This window comes from Amphiprion ocellaris, chromosome 20, assembly GCF_022539595.1.
Source record: "Amphiprion ocellaris isolate individual 3 ecotype Okinawa chromosome 20, ASM2253959v1, whole genome shotgun sequence".
Lineage (NCBI taxonomy): Eukaryota > Metazoa > Chordata > Actinopteri > Pomacentridae > Amphiprion > Amphiprion ocellaris.
Genome location: NC_072785.1, coordinates 5,073,233 through 5,094,412, shown reverse-complemented (window position 1 = coordinate 5,094,412; position 21,180 = coordinate 5,073,233). Strand labels below are relative to the sequence as shown.

Below are 21,180 nucleotides of genomic sequence, written 5' to 3'. Positions count from 1 at the left end.
AGTCAGGAGCTTTAAATGTGGAACACTTCAGGAGTTAGAAGAAGAGCTCCAGCTGTTTCAAAGAAAGAAAACACACCCACATACATGTGCACAGAAACAAAAGAGTCAAGTAAGTATGCACCCCCGCACCCCCACACACACCCACACACACACACACACACACACACACACACACACAAACACATTCACCCACCCACACACACACACACACATGAACACATCAACATCAGGTGATTTCCATCAAAATGAGCTGAAATTAACCAAACCTTTTCTGTTTTTGTGTCTTGTTTTTGTCAGTTTGGGTCTCATTTTTGTAATATTTTGTCCTGTTATTGTTGTTTTTTGTCTTTTTTGTCTAACATTTGTTATTTGTCTCATGTTTTTGTCATTTTGCTTCTCATTTTTGTCAAAAATAACATCATCAAAATGACTAGAAATGGACCAGATGTTTTCTGTTAAGATACGTCTATCTGTTTCGTTTGTGCACTACTTTTGTAATTGAAAAATGTAAGTTTGTTTACATTAGCCACCATAAGGACAGGTGAGCAGCGACTGCAGCAGACAGAATGGTTTGAGACAGACAGGTAGTGTGGTTGCTATGGTGACATGAACACAGAGAAAATTCTGCAGCAAAGCTCTGTGAAGCAAATGGATCAGAACAGACTGCAATGAGACCTGCTCTTAATGAAGCCGTCAGTCGATAGATACTCATTAGATTTAACACACACACACACACACACACACACACACACACACACACACACACACACACACACACACACACACACACACACACACACACACACACACAAGGCAGCAGACTCACACACCATTAAGAAGTGTAGAAACTGCACTTTTCAGCACAGTTTCAAAGCTTTATAAAAATATACTGCATCACATTCACCACTGTAAAGATATAAGATCATCATATCACTGAACATGTGACCATAATGTTATATTTCCATTGCATACCATAATATAACTCTGTGCCAATTAAATCCTCTGCTGTGACGTTAACCTCATGAACAGTTTAGAAAATTTGACCATGTTATATTTCCATAATATCACTAATTTCACATTTTTAACACAATTAAAGTAACAGTTTGTTCCTAGAGAAACTCACCATGGCAGTAAAGTTTTCAGTTCTATTCCAGACAAATGCCATCAGTCTCTACAGATTCTTCAGTATATCACATATGGTAATCATAACAATTTAGTGCCATGCCCATCCATGCAAAAACAACATGTAGACACTGGAGATGTTTTCTTTAGACTGTTGTCTTGCAGCAGATCCCATGCATGCCACAGAAAGCCTGACTCGTACTGAACATATATCTTCCACTTGTTTTCAAAGCTGCATCTTCATTAAAACAACTAATACTGTTTTTATTGATCGATTTAGAACAACTGTGGAGGGCCTGTAGACCCATCAGCCCATAAGAAACAAGCATTTTTTTCAAAAGTCATCAAGCTTTAGCGATTCCATTTATTTTTCTGCATCAGTTCAGCTGCACCAGAAGTATTCAGACTGTTTAATACACTGAATAAAACACCCACTGTTGTGCTCAGGATGTGATGAGTTATCAGCACATCCAGCAGAGTTCTTACTCAACCTGTTTTCACACGGAACTGTTGTTTTATCTCACAGGTGGAGGTGATTTTGCTGTCTTTTTTTCTCAGTTGGACATGAAACAGTTGTAGAATTATTAAGCCAGGGGATATGTACCTTTGATATCAATATTAAAGGCTGAAGTTACGTTATTATAAATAAACTGCATCCTTTAACAATACAAGAGGAGCACTGGAACCACTCAGTAATAACTCACTGTTGATGATAACTAATGGGTTTATCAGTGGTTCATAGATAACTGACTTTAGTGAACATTCATAAACTATGAATGTGAACAACTAGGAGTGTAAAGAAATGTATCGTAAAAGTTTATAGCTTCAGTATTAAGATGAAATTCCATCAAATGAGATTTCACAATCTGTCCTGAGACAACCTGGAGGCTGGAGTCACATGATCACAGAACTTTAGACACATAAAGGCTGAATGTGAACACCAGTCAGAAACCAGTAAGATGTTCTCTGGGTGTTTACCACTTCATGATGACAGCAGCAACTATATTTTCTGTGACTGTTCACTGCTCAGAACACAGGAGTGTTGCCCTGTCTGCTGCTTTATGAGCCCCAACTTTAAATACAATGAAGCATATCGGTTATGTCTGTACAATATTCTAAGGTCCTGACATTACTCTGTGAAGAGCCCTGAGATGACTGAGATGCCACGATTGGTGTTATAAAAATAAAATAAAATAAAATGAAATGTAATTTTCTCCATAACATAGTACCAGGCTTTGTTGCCACTCCCTTGTTAATACTGGTGTGTATGATGTAATTTAATCAGAGTAATGTTGTTGTAATACTGCAGCCCTGTGGATAGACCTGTACTCTACTGCTGGTAACCCAAACTTGGAATTTATTAATGGTTTAAAACTGTTTATAACTCTATAAAGCATTTATTAACCCTTCCGGGAGCTACTGGTTCCACCTGACCTTTTATAAATTGCTTATTATTCCGCCAGGGAACGCGGCAGAGTTATGTGATGATCGACGTCTGTCTGTCTGTCTGTCTGTCTGTCTGTCTGTCTATTAGCAACATTACTCAAAAACAGACTAACGGATTTGGATAAAATTTTCAGGGAAGGTCAGAAATGACACAAGGACCAACTGATTAGATTTTGGCAGTGATGTGGCTTATAGTCTGGATCCATGGATTATTTAAAGATTTCTGTATCATTGCCAGATAGCGTCACTGTAACCATGACAACAAGTGAACACTACGTCAGCTGCCTGCTGACGATCACATGATTGTGATCCTACTACAAATCCACCGCTGAGGACTTATCAGGACTTATCCATAGGAAATGATACAAGGATGTGCAGCCTTGGTGGAGGACTGCGCTCTCTGAGTGCTTTTCTAGTTATTAAAGGTGATACCAACATAACATTTTCAAGAGAATACTGGCAAGTTGTCCAAGGGATTAGTACCCAAAAGCAGATTTTTTTAAACCTCTGATCCATAACGAGCTCTACATTTCCTCTTAGGTGTCATGTACAAACCACAGAAATGTAAACGGATCATTTACTGTGAGAAAACACGTCAGATTCATGCTGACTTCCTGTAAAGTGTCATTTGATGCATCAATAGTAAGGATGTAAACACAGGTGGGTGAGCAGCCGGCTCTGAGCCATACACACAGGTTACTTGTGGTTTGTCTTTGTATTTTTCACTCTCCCTCAGCATCAGTCAGAGTATTCTGATCATCAGTCTCTGTTCCCTCAGAACCACCAGCAAGGCTCCTGGTTTGTCCTGATAATCTTAGCTGATGTCAGTTTCCTCAGTCCTCTCCGTCCGTTGGTTCTGCCCCTCCATAGGTATCACACAGCTGGGCTTTCCTTCCACAGAGTGTCTGTTGTTCTGTACAGTTAATGGAACAATAGTTTTTTCTTCTGTCTGTCTGATTAACGTTGTGTTTTTGCAGGTAGCATCTGCTTTTGTGTTGTTGAGCGTACTGGTGTGCGTGAGCAGCGTCACGGTCGGGTGGCCGTTGTTCTCGTCAGTGGCGACCTCGTGGGAATCGCTGGCTGGGTTGGCGGGGCTGGCATTGCCACGGCGACGGCAGCAGCAGAGTATCTTGGCAACAGGTCTGAACAGGGCTCTGTAGAGGCCACGGCGGGCGCTTTCACTGACGAAGCAGTAGAGAGCAGGGTCGGCCACGCAGTTCAGGGTGGTCAGCAACAGAGACAGGTGATAGTAGTTAAATATCGCTGGAAATAAGGAATGAGACACGTTAATGTAAAGCATTTTCATCAGTATTCAGAGGATTATTTCCCGTGAATGCAGCAGTACCTCCAATGAAGTTGCAGTCCCGCTCCAGCAGGGTGCGCACTAACAGGAAGATGTGGTAGGGGGAGAAGCAGACGAGGAAGATGAGGATGGTGCTGCTCACCAGCTGCCTGATCCTGGTCTTCTGATCCGGCTGAGTTCCTGCACTCCGACCCACGGCACGAAGCACACACAGGTAGCTGATCTACACCAAGAGAAAACATACAGGACACCAGGTTATGTTCAGCATGGCTTTAATCCTCTAGAGGTTTTTACTTCCGCTTTACTCGTATAAATAGCTTCTGCTTCGACAGCTCAATCTCATATCTGTGTTTCTACAGAGTCATAGACCCTTTCTGCTATATTGTTTGCCCCTCACTGTGTTTGGGGTATTTGTATGCCCTTCAATAAAGACATCCATCTATCCATCATCTATACATCACTTAATCCTCATCAGGGTCATGGGAGGCTGGAGTCTATCTCAGCTGACTGAGGATGAAGGCAGGAGACACCTGGACAGGTAACAGTCTATCACAGGTTCACCTGGACAGGTAACAGTCTATCACAGGGCTACACATAGAGACAAACAATCACACTCACATTTACACCTACGGACAATTTAGAATCACCAATTAACCTCAATATGTTTCTGGACTGTGGGAGGAAGCTGGAGAACCTGGAGAAAACCCACACATGTACAGGAGAACATGGAAACTGCAAAAAAGCTGCAAGGCGACAGTGCTAATCACGAGACAATATGCACCCGTCATTAAAGACAGTAAACAATGAATGTAGTTGTGTAATTAATGTAATTATAGAAATACAGTAAAATGTGTTTTTCCCAGATTTTTTTTTTCATATAAGTCAAAAAAAAAGTTATCATTACCAGCAGAATGGTCAGTGGGAACATGAAGCCAATAGTGAAGCGGTAGTAGTTGATTGGATACTCCCATGGCTGCATGGGGTAGTGCTCGAAGCACACTGATTGGTTCTTGCGATCTCTGCTCAGTTCTTTGTGACGGAAGAAAACCACACCGACTGCTATCTCCTTCAGCCAGATGATGCTGCTAACGAACCATGCTGCACTCATTGAGCGGAGAGAGGTGAACCTGGAGACAGAAGTCAAAAGGTACTGGGAGGTCACGTAATAAAATAAGAACAAATTGTCGGCTTTTTTGGCAGATTTGTTCAAGCAAACAGTTGATCCTCTTTGAAACATTTCCTACAGATGTAGGTTACATGAACAACAGCACAAAGAAATTCCACAATATCAACAGATGTAATATTCTTTTATAGCCTCAAAGGCTAGTACCGCACCCATTAGCGATGCTAGCTTCCTGTAAGCATTTTGCATAGTTGTCCACCAGTCCCTGACATCAGCTTGATCAAAATTTTCATCTTTCCAGTTGACCATATTGTTTGGGAAACTAGTTTCGCTCTAACGTTCTTTTTTGACAGCTGATATGCCTCCCATGCAGCTCAAATTTGTGCAATCTCTTTTGTGATTATAAAAAATGCATTCAGACCCCCAACTAAAAGGCATCTGCATCTTTTTTTCTAAAGGTCTTAGAGAGCTCTTTAGATCTTGGCATGGTTACACCACACACTTCAACAGCTAAGACTGCTGCAGGCCTCCATGTCGGAAGTTTACAGAAGAGAGGTTCCACTGTCACTCGCTAAGGAGGATTCATTCATCATCATAATAGTGCATCACTTGGGGCAGAATCACCCCTGATTCTAATCTAATTGATCTGAAAGTGTGATAAATGAGTGGATCACCTTTATCTGTAGGCAGCGTTTCAAAGAGGAGCAAGACTTTGTTTGTTCACATACAGTGATGGAAAAATTATGAGACCACTCCTGTTTTCTTCAATCTCTTGTTCATTTTAATGCCTGGTACAACTAAAGGAACATTTGTTTGGACAAAGATAATGATAACAACAAAAATAGCTCATTAGAGTTTAATTTCAGTTGATATCAGACATTTTCTATGTTTTCCTGAAAATAACTAAAATCACTTCAGTTCTATCAATAGCTATGACGTTGTTCTGCCAAAAACAGCTTTTAGGATTCCTGTTTTCTTTTCTGTTTTAGTCCCATGATCCACACAGGAGTTAGTACTGATTCATAACCACTGTTTCTGATGACTGCAGCTATACATCTTGTCATGCTCTCCACCAGCTTCTGACATTGTTCTGCTGCCACAGCAGCCCATTCCTGTTCATTAATTCTAACTAATTTGCTTTGTTTTTGGGCTTGTGGTTCTACATTTAGCGTTTGATGATTTTCCACAGGTTTTCAGTTGGATTTAGATCTGGTGATTGAGCAGCCAAGGCATGGTTCCAATGTTCTGGTTCTCCATCCAGGCTTTACCTGACCTCGCCGTGTGGTAAGGGGCGTTGTCTTGTTGGAAAATCCAGTCATTGGAGGCAGGAAAGAGTTTTCCAGCTGATGGAAGAAGACTGTTTTCAAGAGTAGCCCCAAACATGACCTGGTTCATTGGCCCTGTTCCACCCAGACTGAAACTACCCCAGATGGTCACTGATCCACCCCCATGTTTTACTGTAGGGGCAGACAGTCTGGTTTGTAGCTTCTCCAGGCTTCCTCCTAACCAGTAAGTTGGCTGGAGTTGGCATCAACTGAAAACTGGATTCATCCCTGAAGAGAACCTTAGTCCAATCATGAACAGTCCAATCCTTGTAATCCCAGTAAAGAGTAACTGGACTTTCCTCTGCCTTTCCTTGATGAAGGGCTTCTTCCTGCCCTGTGTGACTTCAGACCAGCTTCAACAAGTCGCTTTCCAACTGTCCTTGCTGAACAAGTCACATTTCTCCACAGTGTCCACTCATTATTAAGGTTCCTGGAGGTCTGAGGATGATTCCTGACAGGAACGGATGAGTGACGGTCATCTGGTGGATAGAAAGACGTTTCCTGACCAGCTAGCAGTTTGGTAGAACCATGTTGGGCTTGTTTTTTCTTGGTGTAATGAATAGCTGTCTTGGACATCTTCAGTTTTTTCACTACCTGTCTCTCACTCAGACCAATTTCCAGCAGTGCCAAGATGGCTGCCTCTGTGGCTTCACATAATTCTTTAGTTTTAGGCGTTCTGTGAGAGCTGACAACTTATGAGTTGTGCTACAGCTTGAATGTCAGCAGGAAACCACTCTAGACCTTTACATGTGCAGTGCTGCTGATGACATGAAATGGCCTCTTATATACCCTGGGAAAACAATGAAGCTGAAGTACGTCAAATAGGACATAAAGTATTATGGAATCAGCTGCATTTTTAGTCGTGTTCATTGCATAAACCTTTAGTGGTACCAGGCATTAAAATGAACAAGAAATTGAAGAAAACAAGGGTGGTCTAAATGTTTTTTCCATGTCTGTATGCTGAAAACCGTAACAATTACTATGGGATAGAGATTTTTTTATGTGAATGGTTAAAATGGCCCTCTGGCACACAAAACTGTATGCAGATAGCAATAGCATTGTCACCCTCACCAATTAAAATGTGTGTATTCTGATCTTAGCTTGGAAGTGAGTTTCAGAGGAAATATGAATGTTATATTTTGTGGGCTTGATCTGCTGCATCAGCCCTGAGGAACACTGGTGAAAATATAAGGATATATATATATATATATATATATATATATATAAACTTACCTTAGAGGATGGACCACAGCCAGGTAGCGATCCAGACTGATGCAGCACAGAAAGCCGATGCTGATGTAAATGTTCTCATAGAGCAGGAAACCACAGAGCTGACACAACCATTCCCTGTGACGCCAATCATCATCCTGGAAGCACAACACACATGCATGAAGTTAGACTGCAGCTGGTAAAAGCTGGTGATGTGTATGAGAGGACAGAAGGTGGGACCAAGTTACCTGGAAGATGTACTGGAGCCACAGAGGTAACGAAGCCAGGTACAACAGATCAGACACAGTGAGGTTCATTAAATAAATGCCCAGCTCATTCTTCTGCTTCAGCTGGAGAGCAGCGTGGTACAGAGAGTACAGGTTGGAGGGAACACCAACCTAGAACCAAGAAGATCACTTACTGGGATTATTTTCATTCTCTTTGAACAGACACACCAAACAGGAACATCCATACTGGATGATCTCCGTATTATATTAATAACACCAGAATATCTTGGGTCAACATTCAGTTTCCATTTAAGGCGATACTCCATTAGTGAGGTCCAAAAGTCTGAAACGGGTCATTTTTTCATGCCAAGCTGGAAATATTCAGGGAGTTTGAGAATTTTAAATACTTTTTTAGCATAAAGCAAGAAGTTCTGATGTGAAATTAAGAAATATTTCAGCTCGGCTATGCTTTTAGGTCAGCAATAAAACTGAAGCAGATTAGTGATCAGTTGGCTAAACCTCCTCCCATTGAAGCGGCCCTCAGAGGACTCTCTGGTAGATTTGATGGAGGCTTTGGTGAAAAAAATCAACCTGCAACCATTGTTCACCTGGTATAAAGTTTCATCAGAACACTGTTTGCTAATCAGCATTGTGATAGAGGGTAAAATGGCATCAAAATTAAATGAAAGTCATGGAAGTCAGACTGTTTTTGAAGCTACATGTGCTTCGACTGAAGGTTTCTAAAGAGGCACTGCATGAAACTGTCAAACTTTTCGTAGATACTGGATTAGAATTAGAATTTAGCCATAGTATGCTGCTGGGAATATTCTGGTCTGGGGAGGTTTGTTAGTTTGGAGTTGAACAAGTGCAATAAATCTACTGCACATTGACCAAGAAAAGGTAGCACTGGTTACTTCAGAGACATTCTCCAGCCTCTGGTTTGCATCTTTGTAGAGACAGATTCATCCTGCAGCAGGAAAATGAACCCAAACCCACCTCAAAGCTTTGAAGACCAAAGAATGCTGACTGTGATGAACTTCTCTCAACAATTCATATCTAAACACAGCGGACCATTGATCAACAGGTGGTTGTAATGTGACAAAAAGGCAGGAGAAAAGATAAGACTGCATTCAAAACAACTGTTTGACCCTTAGGATACACAATGCATTCTGGTGAGGAACTGAACAAATGTCTGCGAGGCACCTATGATGTAGAACACACTGAAGTGATGCATTTGATTAAGAGTGAACTGAAACTTTGATTTTGGACAAACATTGTGTCATTCATGGAAGAGAATGCATCCAGCTACAGAATAAGAGAAGTTCCTCCTGCTAATGTCCCACACGATAACATACAGACTTCTGGCAGGGTCCTACTTTTGAGTGGTAAAACTGATTCCCAAAGCTGTAAGCACTAAATATGACCCCACTGATGAAACAGAAGACTGCTTATGTGGCATTATTTTTTTTAATAACGATCTTTGATGCAACATTGTGTTTTCAAAGAGGAACTAGGCTTTCTAGAGCTTGAGACATGACTGTTTCCTGTATGGCACTGACGTCAAATAGGAAACAAACCATTTCCCATTATATTTGCACATTTTTGTTCACGTATTAAAGATCGCACACTTACCAGTAGTACGATGATATAGACACAGGAGAAAAGGTACTGGTGGATTTCATGGCTGATGGTGCAGTTGATCACGTCCTCTTCAACCATGGTGAACACCATCACGCTCTCCTCACTCACACTACTTCACCCTCAACATGAACACATGAACCAGACCATGACACGACAACACAAACACACAAGTCTTCATGTTGGTTGGAGCGCTCAGCAATGGCTTAGACTGGTCTCATCTGGCCGAGTCTTCTCTGATTGGGTCATCTGGTTTCATCTGGCCTCTGTGGAGGACAGCAGAACTGAACTGAGTAGAGATTACAACCATTCTATTAGATTCTGTCCTGACACTGTGCAGTGGCTTTGACATGATTTGGAATTTGATAAGAAGTCTTGGGGGAGTAAAAAGTGTGTCATCCTGGAATGGAAATAAAATAACACCTGTTGAATTGATTGAAAAGAAAAGTCATATAACCATATACTCTCATCTCTGCTTTATTTAATGTGTTCTATGTGCCTGAGACTGATGGAATCGAAAGGATAGAAATGACATGGCTTCCTGTTGACATCTTTTTCCTGTAAGTGGATTTGTTTTAATTTCATAATGACAGTGATTAAAACCTAGTATTACTCTTCATTATAGCTCTGTGCTCTGCAAATTGTAGTGAATCCACTGAGCTTCTGATCATTACTCTCCTCTTTACACCTGCTTTCTGAAGACCATTCTTTACTGACTGTGCAGTCATAAAGAGGCTTTTCATATCTGTTTGTTATTTATATGTTTTCTGTATTTAGTGCATCGTTATTCATTCTTAACTTTTCACCTTTTTACACTTCATTTTGACGGACAGCTGCTCCACTTTAATCTAAATGGCAGTTTGTATTTTCAGTCACCTCTGAACTGCGATCTTTAGAACCACTAAACATTGGATGCTATGTGTAAACAGGGCTCAATTTCACACACAGGCCTTTCATTTTTGACATAAATGCAATCAAATTAAAGCTGAGACTTGGCCCTTCTAGTAATATCCACTACTTTAAAGTTTGGGCACCCCAGGTAAAAAATTGTATTAATGTGCATAAAGAAGCCAAGGAAAGATGGAAAAATCTCCAAAAGGCATCAAATTACAGATGAGACATTCTTATAATATGTCAAAAAAAGTTAGATTTTATTTCCATCATTTACACTTTCAAAATAACAGAAAACACAATAATGGCGTCTGCAAAAGTTTGGGCACCCTGCAGAGTTAATACCTTGTACTGCCCCCTTTGGCAAGTATCACAGCTTGTAAACGCTTTTTGTAGCCAGGTAAGAGTCTTTCAGTTCTTGTTTGAGGTATCTTCGCCCATTCTTCCTTACAAAAGTCTTCCAGTTCTTTGAGATTTCTGGGCTGTCTGTCATGCACTGCTCTTTTAAGGTCTATCTATAGATTTTCAATGATGTTGAGGTCAGGAGATTGTGAAGGCCATGGCAAAACCTTCAGTTTATGCCTCTTGATGTAATCCACCGTGGACTTTGAGGTGTGTTTAGGATCATTATACATTTGTAGAAGCCATCCTCTCTTTAACTTCAGCTTTTTCACAGATGACACCGAGTTAGCGTCCAAAATTTGCTGAAATTTTATTGAATCAATTTTTCCTTCTACTCATGAAACGTTCCCTGTGCCACTGGCTGCAATACAACCCCAAAGCATGATTGATCCACCCCCATGCTTAACAGTTGGACAGAGGTTCTTTTCATTAAATTCTGTGCCCTTTCGTCTCCAAACGTACCTTTGCTCATTCCGGCCAAAAAGTTCTATTTTAACCTCATCGGTCCACAGAACTTGTTTCCAAAATGCATCAGGCTTGTCGATATGTTCATTTGCAAACTTCAAACTCTGATTTTTGTGGTGAGGACGTAGAAGAGGTTTTCTTCTGATGACTCTTCCATAAAGACCATATTTGTACAAGTATCTCTTTATAGTGGAATAGTGTACCACAACTCCAGTGTCTGCCAGATCTTTCTGGAGGGATCGTGCAGTCAAACGTGGGTTTTGACTTGCTTTTCTCACAATCCTGTGAACTGTTCTGTCTGATATTTTTCTTGGTCTTCCAGATCTTGCTTTAACTTCCACTGTTCCTGATGACTGTCATTTCTTAATTACATTCCAAACAGAGGATATTGGCATCTGAAAACGCTTTGCTATCTTCTTATAGCCTTCTCCTGCTTTGTGAGCGTCAACTATTTTCAGTTTCAGAGTTCTAGACAACTGCTTAGAAGAACCCATGGTTCTGATTGTTGGGGTAAGGTGGGTATTTAAAACCTGAGACTCACATCACCTGGTCTTTCCAGACGATGATTGTGAACAATCCATGACACTGTCAGGTCTCAGTTTTCCAAAGAGAGTGGTGCATGCTATAAACTCTGCAGGGTGCCCAAACTTTTGCAGACACCATTATTGTGTTTTCTGCTATTTTGAAAGTGTAAATGATGAAAATAAAATCTAACTTTTTTTGAAATATTATAAGAATGTCTCATCTGTAAATTTGATGCCTTTTGGAGATTTTTCCATCTTTCCTTGGCTTCTTTATGCACATTAATACAAATTTTTACCTGGGGTGCCCAAACTTTCGATCCCCACTGTATCATTAAATGTGCTGTAAATGTGAAAGTAACTCCAGTCTGGACCGTCGTTTGCATACAGTGCTTTACACACATAATTAATTTAAAATTCTGTGGCACTGTATTAAAATATCAATATTTTATTGATCATCTTTAATGAGCGATCTGATGGAAACGGCTTTTAGTTTTTAAGGTTACATTAAGAAACAATACATTTTAAAAATTGTACCCCTCAACATTTGACCCACGGTGAGAACACAGAAGTTACCACACAAACGTCATACTATGACGCAACAAAAAAGATAAGAAAACCTTGTGAGAAATGACTTCCTGTTGTTTGTGTGAACAGGACAGCAGTTACACTAGTGTGGTTGGAAAACAGAGTACGTGATAAAGGTTAGAATGTCAGTCACACTGATAAACAAAGCACAGCATTTTCATTATGGACTGGACTTTATTGTCATGCCCAGCTAAAGACGACAAGGGAGTGGTGTGTTGCACCATTTGGTTTGATTACAGCTGCAGAGCATACTGAAGATCTGCAAAAAACACATCTGAAAGTTGTCTTCTGACTAAAACCTGGACTACAGAGAACCACAGAAGAACTCTAGAACTACAACATCATCCATCCAGAGAACTAGAACATCATCCATCCAGAGAACTACAACTTCATTCATACAGAGAACTACAACGTCAGTCATCCAGAGAACTACAACATCATTCATTCATCATCCAGCCTCTCTTGTTACATCAGAGGGAGCATCTATCTTTCTTACCGTTAGCAGTCAGGGCTAACACTCCTCCATTCTGCAGCTCCACTCTAACAAAGCTCCAACTCTAGACACTGTAAGAGCTGCTCAGGCTGCATGTTTCAGGATAGTTGTAATATCACACAACTAGAGGAAGTTCTCATGCTGATGCAGCTGGAGACTCCTCCCATGCTGACGCTCAGACAATAAGAGAAAGTGGTGAGAAGTAGATGCAGTTTTATCACATCTAACACTGCAGGTTTCTGCAGGAATACAAACTAAAGGCAGAAATTCAACAACAACGAACACACACAGCTTCACAGCCACCTGACACTGGCTCTCCATCTGCTAGAGACCTGAAACTCTTTTCATACCAGCTTCACCTCAGTGTCATCGGGGTGAACAAGACTGATATCTAGCCTTTAAATAATATAGAACAATAAACTGTATGTAAATGACTTCTGGTGATCATGACTCATCTATGGACCCACATTCACAGCCGTGAGAGTGTCCACTTATTTACCACACAACAGTCACACAATGCTTACAGCGCCTACAGACACACATTCACAAATGATCTGCCCCCAATATCACAAAACAAATACACAAACACTAACAGAATAGATCATCACAACACAATGACACTATGTCAGCTTTTGTTGTTTGTGAGGCCAATAACCAGAGTAGTACTGTAGCATTGGAGGGAAACTGAAAAAGCCTTAATAAAAATGCAGAGTAAAAACCTCTAGTAAAGCAGGTAATGATTAAGGTCTATAGTAGAAACAAGCAGATAAGCAGTGAATTTAAATGCTCCCTGCCACACAGTGAACCTGGAACCTTTGGGCCCAGAGACGTCCTCAGGCTCCAGCGTTTGTTTTTCTGTGAATTCAGCCTCAACTCAGATGGTATTTATCTGTACATAGTAGTCTCTTTCACACATCACATACTACATGGACTCACTTTACAAAACACTCAACAAATCAAGATTGGAGAAACTTCTGGGAAACATTGGGTCCTAATGTGGATGTTAATCTGACACGGACCCCTACTGAATCATGGGATGCTGCAGCTCTCATGTCGAGGACTATGGCCGAGTTCATTATCAACCTGAGACCCTGACAGTCCAGAGGTGAGACCAGGAGTGAAGTCTGACACGTTTCTCTGCTGCTTCTTTATGGTCCTCACCTTCCAAACACCTCATAGAGACATCGTCCTCTCCCCAACCACCCGGATTATATTAGTGCAAAGAAACAGACGGGAAGCTGTTCAGAAGAACTCAGTTTAAATGAATTCCAAAACTTCATCAGAACTAAAACACGGGAAAATTAATTTAGTTTTTTTTAAATATTGGCTCTCTTTTAGCTAATGATCTGATCTGATCATCATATTGACTCACTATGTCTTGCTGAAACCTGGCATGAAGAATTTGTCAGCCTAAAAGGATGATTTTTTTTTTATTTCAGCATGTCATTTCAACAGGCTGCACAGTGGATCAGTGGTTACTACTGTCGCGTTACAGCAGAAGATCCCTGGTTCACGTCCCGGCCTTCCTGGGGTCTTCCTAGATGAAGTTTACATGTTCTCCCTGTACATGCGTGGGTTTTCTCCAGGTTCTGCAGTTTCTGTTGTGGCGTTTAAAGACTGAACAAATGTTAAAATTAGATCAATAGGATGTAAATCAGATTCTAGTACAAACAATAATAAGACTGGAAGACCTAACGTGTCAAACAAATTTACGTATACACTGAGTAATTCTGTAAAAACTGCATCCAAATGGAAGCCCACATAAGATGATAAGGCCAGAAGTACAAGACCTCTCTTTGCACTGAGCTAAAACTAAAGACACGCTGAACTTAACAGAAATAATGCTGGTCAAGGAGAAATAAAACAGATGAGGAGGTAGTTAAACTTTTGATACGATTACATCATACACTCTCCAGACATGAATAAATTCAGACATAATGATGATAGAAATATCCTGATTGGGTCTTAAGGCGATGGGTAATGGTTTTCTACAGTGAAAGAGGAGTGTTTCGGAGAAGTTTCCATAGGTTTATAAGACGATGTGACGCTTTGTGTAGTCAGTTAAAATCATGTTTGTTCTTACAGCCTCCGTATTGAATAAACTTTCTTCACATCAGACTGCTTGAAGACTCTTGCATGAGAACTTTTTGAAGACTCCAACTTTTGATCCAGGATTGATTTTTTGACGTCATGTTTGAGCTGCCTGATCATCACTGGTCAGACAGACTGAGTCACAACACTTCCTCCCACAGTCCAGAAACATGCTGAGCTTAACTGGTGATTCTAAATTGTCCATAGATGTGAATGTGAGTGTGATTGTTTATCTCTATGTGTAGCCCTGTGATAGACTGTTACCTGTCCAGGTGAACCTTCACCCTCAGTCAGCTGGGATACACTCCAGCCTCTATGACCCTGATGAGGATTAAGAGGTATGTAGATGATGGATGGATGGATGTCGTTTCAACAGAAATATTGTATTAAAACCTTTTTTTGTAGCCTTCATACCTATTGGCTCATGTCTACAAACATAAACATACATGCAGGAAATGCATTGAGCACAAAAAGCATGCAAGCATGTGTTTGCTTGTGTGGTTTATTTAAAGAAAATCACAGTTATTTTAAACATTAGTAGCAACACAATCATCCAGTGTCATGTAAAATTGTCTGCTGTACATTTTTACGTTTTTTATGTAAAATTTTTACATTTGGTCTCATCATCCACTCCTCTGTCTGTCCTTTACAACATCAAATAATATTTTACAGTCAAGCTTAAAAAACTGGCGAATTGTCAGATTTGCTAGTTTCACTTCCTGTCTCTGACATTTAAATGTGGTCATTTTATTTAGCATGGCTCTCACTGTGCTGTAGAGATGAGGTTTGATTACAGAGATGGAAGTGACACTGCATAAACAAACAGCTAATGTTTCTGTGAAATGTAAATGAGCAGCTAAATGGAGTGCTGAACACCAGCTCTCGTATCAATGGACAGTGAAGCCTCTTATTATAACCTCTAACTGCAGTCTGCTGCTTTCTTTGGCTTCTCAGCATCTTTAGAATGGCTCCTTAATGACACGCTATGAAACCATTTAGAGCCACTATAGCACCACACGTCAAAACCACAAGCAGCATCCCTCCTTCTGGTCTTTGTATGACTCTGACTCTCTTTGGTTTTCCTAAATAAACCGCAGTCAGATTAAGGAACAGCTGGATATACTAAGCATTCCTTAGGAGTCAAGCTGGCCCACATCGTTAACTCTTCTTCAGCCAGGTGACCTGAAGGACGTAGAATTCATTCACAAACAGTGATGGTTTTTTTTCTGAAAAATAAAGACAGTGAGAATTCCAACAATAAGGGTCAAGAGCAGGTAGACCCAGATCAGTTCAGATCTAACGCAAATGGATCTAATATGAATTCCCTCTATGGACATGCATGCCACTAAGGTCATAATCAACTGTAACCCAGGAACTGTTGGCTCCATGAATGTAGATGTCCCAGTAGAACAACGCAGCAGCGTAAGGAAGACAGAGTCACACCGCAGTCAGAGCATTCATCAGTAAAAGGTTTTACAACTGAAGTACAGAAGCAAAAACACACATTTTTCTCTCTCCGTACTGAAATGAGGGAATCTACCAGGACTGACAACCTATTTCCAGCGCTCTCTTGTTCCCAAATCTAAAGATTCCCTCCAGACAAACATCAAGGCGTATAGAAATAGTCTGCTTGGAATAACAATTGATGCCTGTCTACATTTTTGAACAAAAATTCAAATCACCTAATTAAGAATTCTTCATCTCCTTCTTCAGACAGGAAAAATCCAAATGTGTGATTGGATTTTTTATAACTTCAAAAGTCAAAATGCTGATCACCACATGTATGAGGGGAACATCACACTTGTATAAGCTTCATATTGGACAAAGATTAACTTCCAAACCAGCTGTAAAGACTCAAACTCATCTTTTATACATCCACATGTTCTACTGAGGTCTAAGTGAGCAGAGAAATGTTCCTCTTCAGCAGATGAATATGAAAGCAAACTCAGTACTTAAACTACCGTTCAAAAGTTTAAAGTCACTTAGAAATGTCCTTATTTTTGAAAGAAAAGCAGTTTTTTCAGTGAAGATACCATGAAATGAATGATAAATCCAGTGTAGACATTGTTAATGTGGTAAATGACTATTGTAGCTGGAAACAGCTGATTTTTAATGGAATATCTCCATAGAGGTACAGAGGAACATTTCCAGCAACCATCACTCCTGTGTTCTAATGCTACATTGTGTTAGCTAATGGTGTTGAAAGGCTCATTGATGATTAGAAAACCCTTGTGCAGTTATGTTAGCACATGGATAAAAGTGGGAGTTTTCATGGAAAACATGGAATTGTCTGGATGACCCCAGACTTTCAACAGTAGTGTAGATCATCACATATCCAGGTAAAATAGTAAAAGTCAAACACTTCTGAGTGAATGTGGATTTACATACTCTACATCTCACTGTGTTAAACTTGTAGTAATCTTGTGATTTTGATCTGGCGCTGATCTTTCAAACTTAGTCAGCAGCTTCCAGTGACTAATTCAGTGAAAGTACTGCAGTTTATATGTGGTCACTTTTCACAATGAACTCCATCAGTAATATGATGCTGGACTATAAAACCCTATTTGCTCCACGCCACGGTCCTATTATCACACCTGAACTTGTTTTATGGCTCTTATTCAGGTTGTTTTGTCCTGACAAGATCCTTGCTTGTGTTGGATCTACTCTCAGATGTATGTTGCTTTAAATAAAAGCATCTGTTAAATGAAACTGTAGAATTGTAGGAAAAGAAAAAATGAATTCCTCCTGATTTCTTCTTGCTGTGTGCTTGTCATAGAAAACCTCAAACTACATAAAACAAAAGCAATCTGTATGAATCCAAAATATGGGGTTTAAATTATAATTGTATGAATGAAAGCAAAGACATTTTGTAATATGGACTGGGCTTGTGTGAAAAAGTATTTCCCCCTGTGATTAATAAATCCGGGCTGCACAGTGGTGTAGTGGTTAGCACTTTCGCCTTGCAGCTAGAAGATCCCTGGTTCGCGTCCCGGCTTTCCCGGGATCTTTCTGCATGGAGTTTGCATGTTCTCCCTGTGCATGCGTGGGTTTTCTCCGGGTACTCCGGCTTCCTCCCACAGTCCAAAAATATGCTGAGGTTAATTGATCATTCTAAATTGCCCGTAGGTGTGAATGTGAGAGTGATTGTTTGTCTCTGTATGTGGCCCTGTGACAGACTGGTGACCTGTCTAGGGTGTCCCCTGCCTTCACCTGAGTCAGCTGGGATAGACTCCAGCCCCCCATGACCCTAGTGAGGATTAAGCGGTGTATAGATAATGGATGGATGGATGGATGGATTAATAAATCCAAGAGACTGCTAACCATGATGGTAATTACACGCCTCTGGCCTGAAGACACCCAGACATTATTACTGCAGCTCTGCTCAATCACTCAAACTGACCCTTTTTTACAGGCATGAAGTTGAATGAAAGGTTTCCAAGTCTCACAATATGCTAAAATATAAAGAAAATGCAGGAGAGAGAAGAAGGTGATTGAAATCTCTGCGACTCCACAGATCGACGGTGAGAGACTTTATCTACAAAACCAGAAATCTTGGAACGATAGTGAACCTTCCCAGAAGTGACGAGCTTCACATTCCTCTAAGATCACAACAACGACTCATCCAGGAAGTCATAAAATATCCAGCAAAAACGTCCAAAGAAATCTCTCACCTTATATGACTACTCGGTCTAAAAACTCAGGGTAAATTAAAAGATGGCATCACTGGGACCACGGAGAAGTGAAAACCTCCGCAGATGTTAAGACGAACCACGAGACACTCTGATGGACCTCCAACATTCAGGAGAACGCTCTAATGAGTGGAGAGTGTTTTAAAAAGATGAAGGTGAAAGTGGAGAGTTTATTTTTTAAATGTATTTTAACTGACCAGCGTCTCTAAAAGGACACAGCACAGATAGAGTGAAGGCATATTTGATGTGACAGAGACACACCACGTCTCAGAGAGGAAACAAATGACTCATGACAGGAGAGTGACTTTGGTGGTGCTGTGGCTCAGATGCAGAATCTTTTTTAGGTCAATTCAGCCGAAGCAGGAGCATGTTTATCTCAGAAACACCAGATAAACCTTAAAATACTGTATGTACCAAAAACCAACGTTGAATTTTTGCAACCAGACCAAGCAGAAGATGAATGACCACTGAGACACATATTAGACGTTTTGTACCCTCAGACTGTATGAACATATGGACAGTAATAAAACTTATGGATGGTTTCCTAAAAAATAAACCCGCATTTAAAATCCGCATGTTGGATGTCATGAAGCCTCTTTGTTTTTCCAGCTTTGGCCACAGCAGCAGGAAGCCAAAGTTTTCCATGACACTGTGTTTCTGAGATCTTCTAAAATTAGTGAGTTGAAAAATGCATGTAAATTTGTAGCAGCAGGTTTGAGGAACTACATGAGATTCCCTTAAACTGATCCATCACACAAACTGGACATATTCTGATCATTTAAACCTCACACTGTGTGACAGTCGCTGTAAATCACGGAGGCATTTTAACCCTCGTGTCGTCCTGCAGGTCAAAATTGACGCATTATTAAGTTTGAAAATGTGGGGAAAAAAAATTCACCATGAAACTTCTGATGTCCACATTTTCAACATTTTTGGGAAATCTCTGAACATTTTTTGGTGGAAAAAAAGAAATGTTAAAAATATTTCTTAAAAACATTCACAAAAAAATCAACCAAAATCCAGCGAATTTCACTGGATTTTGGTTGATTTTTATGTGAATGTTCTCAAAGAAAATATTAGAAGTTTTACTGATATATATGGAATCACTTTAGATATTTTTAGGATTTCTTTGGAAGATTTTTACTCATTTTTTGAAAATATTTCCCGGAATCTTCTTGCCAATTATTAAGGAATTTTTGGAATTTTCTTCCTGAAGGTTTTGCAAATTTTCAGAAATTCGGGGAATTTTGTTGCTGATTTCTGGGATTTTTTTCAGACAAGGAAACAACATTTTTGGTGCTTGTAAATGAGGACAACAGGAGGGTTAATGCTGCAGCGTTTAAACGTTCTGACTCATAAATGAACTAATTCCTCAACATCAGGATTCTTCGGGACATTATCATCTGCAGAGTTATCATCATAATCCTCCAACATCAAAGACAAACCGCTCTGAATAAACCCCAATCACTGTGTCGTGGTTATTTCACTGGAACAGTGAGACAACCAGCAGGTTAAAAAGGAAATATGTTATCCTCTGTAGTTCCATACAGCCTGCAGATTAATAGACGGCTGAAGATATTAGAAGACATTAGAAAAGCAAATCTTTCGATCATTTCTGACTGAAGTTTGATGACGTAACCCAGTCCAGGTTAGTCATAATGAGAGGTTTGATTTCAGGGTTAAACACTGCAGACAGTCACACACCTGGAGCATTACGTTGATAAATGACCCTGAGATCGATGCTTTATTTCCCTGGGGGTGACCTGAGAATGGTAACCATGGCAACAGCAGCAAATCGCGACTTAGGCAGCAGTAGGACACCAATTACTGCTATCTTCATCACCTCCATCTTCATCATCCAGAACATCCCTAACGTCAGTCTGGATGGTTAACTTCATACCTAAACAATCAGTCTGCTGTCATGAGCCGATAGAAGGCATCACACACTTTTTGGATCTTTAAATGCATAATTTTAATAATCTGAATAGAATATTGATGTAGCAGAATAAATACAAAATTAACTGATCATAAAATAATACACATAAATAGTAAATAATAATGATATAAACCCATTCAGCTGAAGTCACAGGATGTTTGTCTGTTCCAGATGTGAACATTTTCTTGGCTTTTATCTCATACGGTGTGGTGAGCTCAACATCACAATGATCTCAGCTTCACAGGCTCACACAGACCTCCTCCTGATTCTGAGATTCATATTAAACTCACTGTCAGGTCTGGTAAACACCATGATGTAAACCAGCCTGCAGGAGAGACCAAACACTGCATCCTCATCTGGGTCACAACCAGGAAATGTACAGAAAGAGCTCTACACCTGCCCTTATTATCAGCATTGGTCTGTCTGTCAGCAACATTACTCAAAAACCGACTAACAAATTTGGATGAAATTTCCAGGGAAGGTCAGAAATGACACAACGACCAAGTGATTAGATTTTGCCAGTGATGCAGCTTATAGTCTGGATCCACGGATTTATTAAAGATTTCTGTATCAATGCCAGATAGCGGCATGGCGTCACTGCAACCATGACAACAAGGAAAGCACTCAGAGAGTGCAATCCTCCTCCAAGGCTGCTCAGTCCTTGGATCATTTCTGAAGGATAAGTCCTGATAAGTCCTCAGTGGTGGATTT

The 21,180-nt window shown here is 40.3% G+C and overlaps 1 protein-coding gene across 3 annotated transcripts in view; it reads right to left on the bottom strand.

Moving 5' to 3' along the window:
- Window positions 1–832: 832 nt before the first annotated feature.
- The window catches only part of LOC111567073 (ovarian cancer G-protein coupled receptor 1), a 35,519-nt gene continuing 15,171 nt past the window's right edge, over window positions 833–21,180 (bottom strand). Inside the window, exons 1-7 of one of the 3 annotated variants that reach the window (XM_055005536.1) lie at window positions 14,247–14,367; window positions 9,388–9,659; window positions 7,777–7,926; window positions 7,553–7,686; window positions 4,776–4,998; window positions 3,914–4,094; window positions 833–3,831 (exon numbers count right to left, since the gene is read on the bottom strand). In XM_055005536.1, coding sequence (XP_054861511.1) covers window positions 3,383–3,831; window positions 3,914–4,094; window positions 4,776–4,998; window positions 7,553–7,686; window positions 7,777–7,926; window positions 9,388–9,486 — 1,236 coding nt within the window. In that variant the 5' untranslated portion in view covers window positions 9,487–9,659; window positions 14,247–14,367 and the 3' untranslated portion in view covers window positions 833–3,382. Of the gene's footprint in view, window positions 3,832–3,913; window positions 4,095–4,775; window positions 4,999–7,552; window positions 7,687–7,776; window positions 7,927–9,387; window positions 9,660–12,756; window positions 12,994–14,246; window positions 14,368–21,180 lie in introns of those variants that run through there. The other 2 variants (XM_023267956.3, XM_023267958.3) reach the window with 2 other exon arrangements.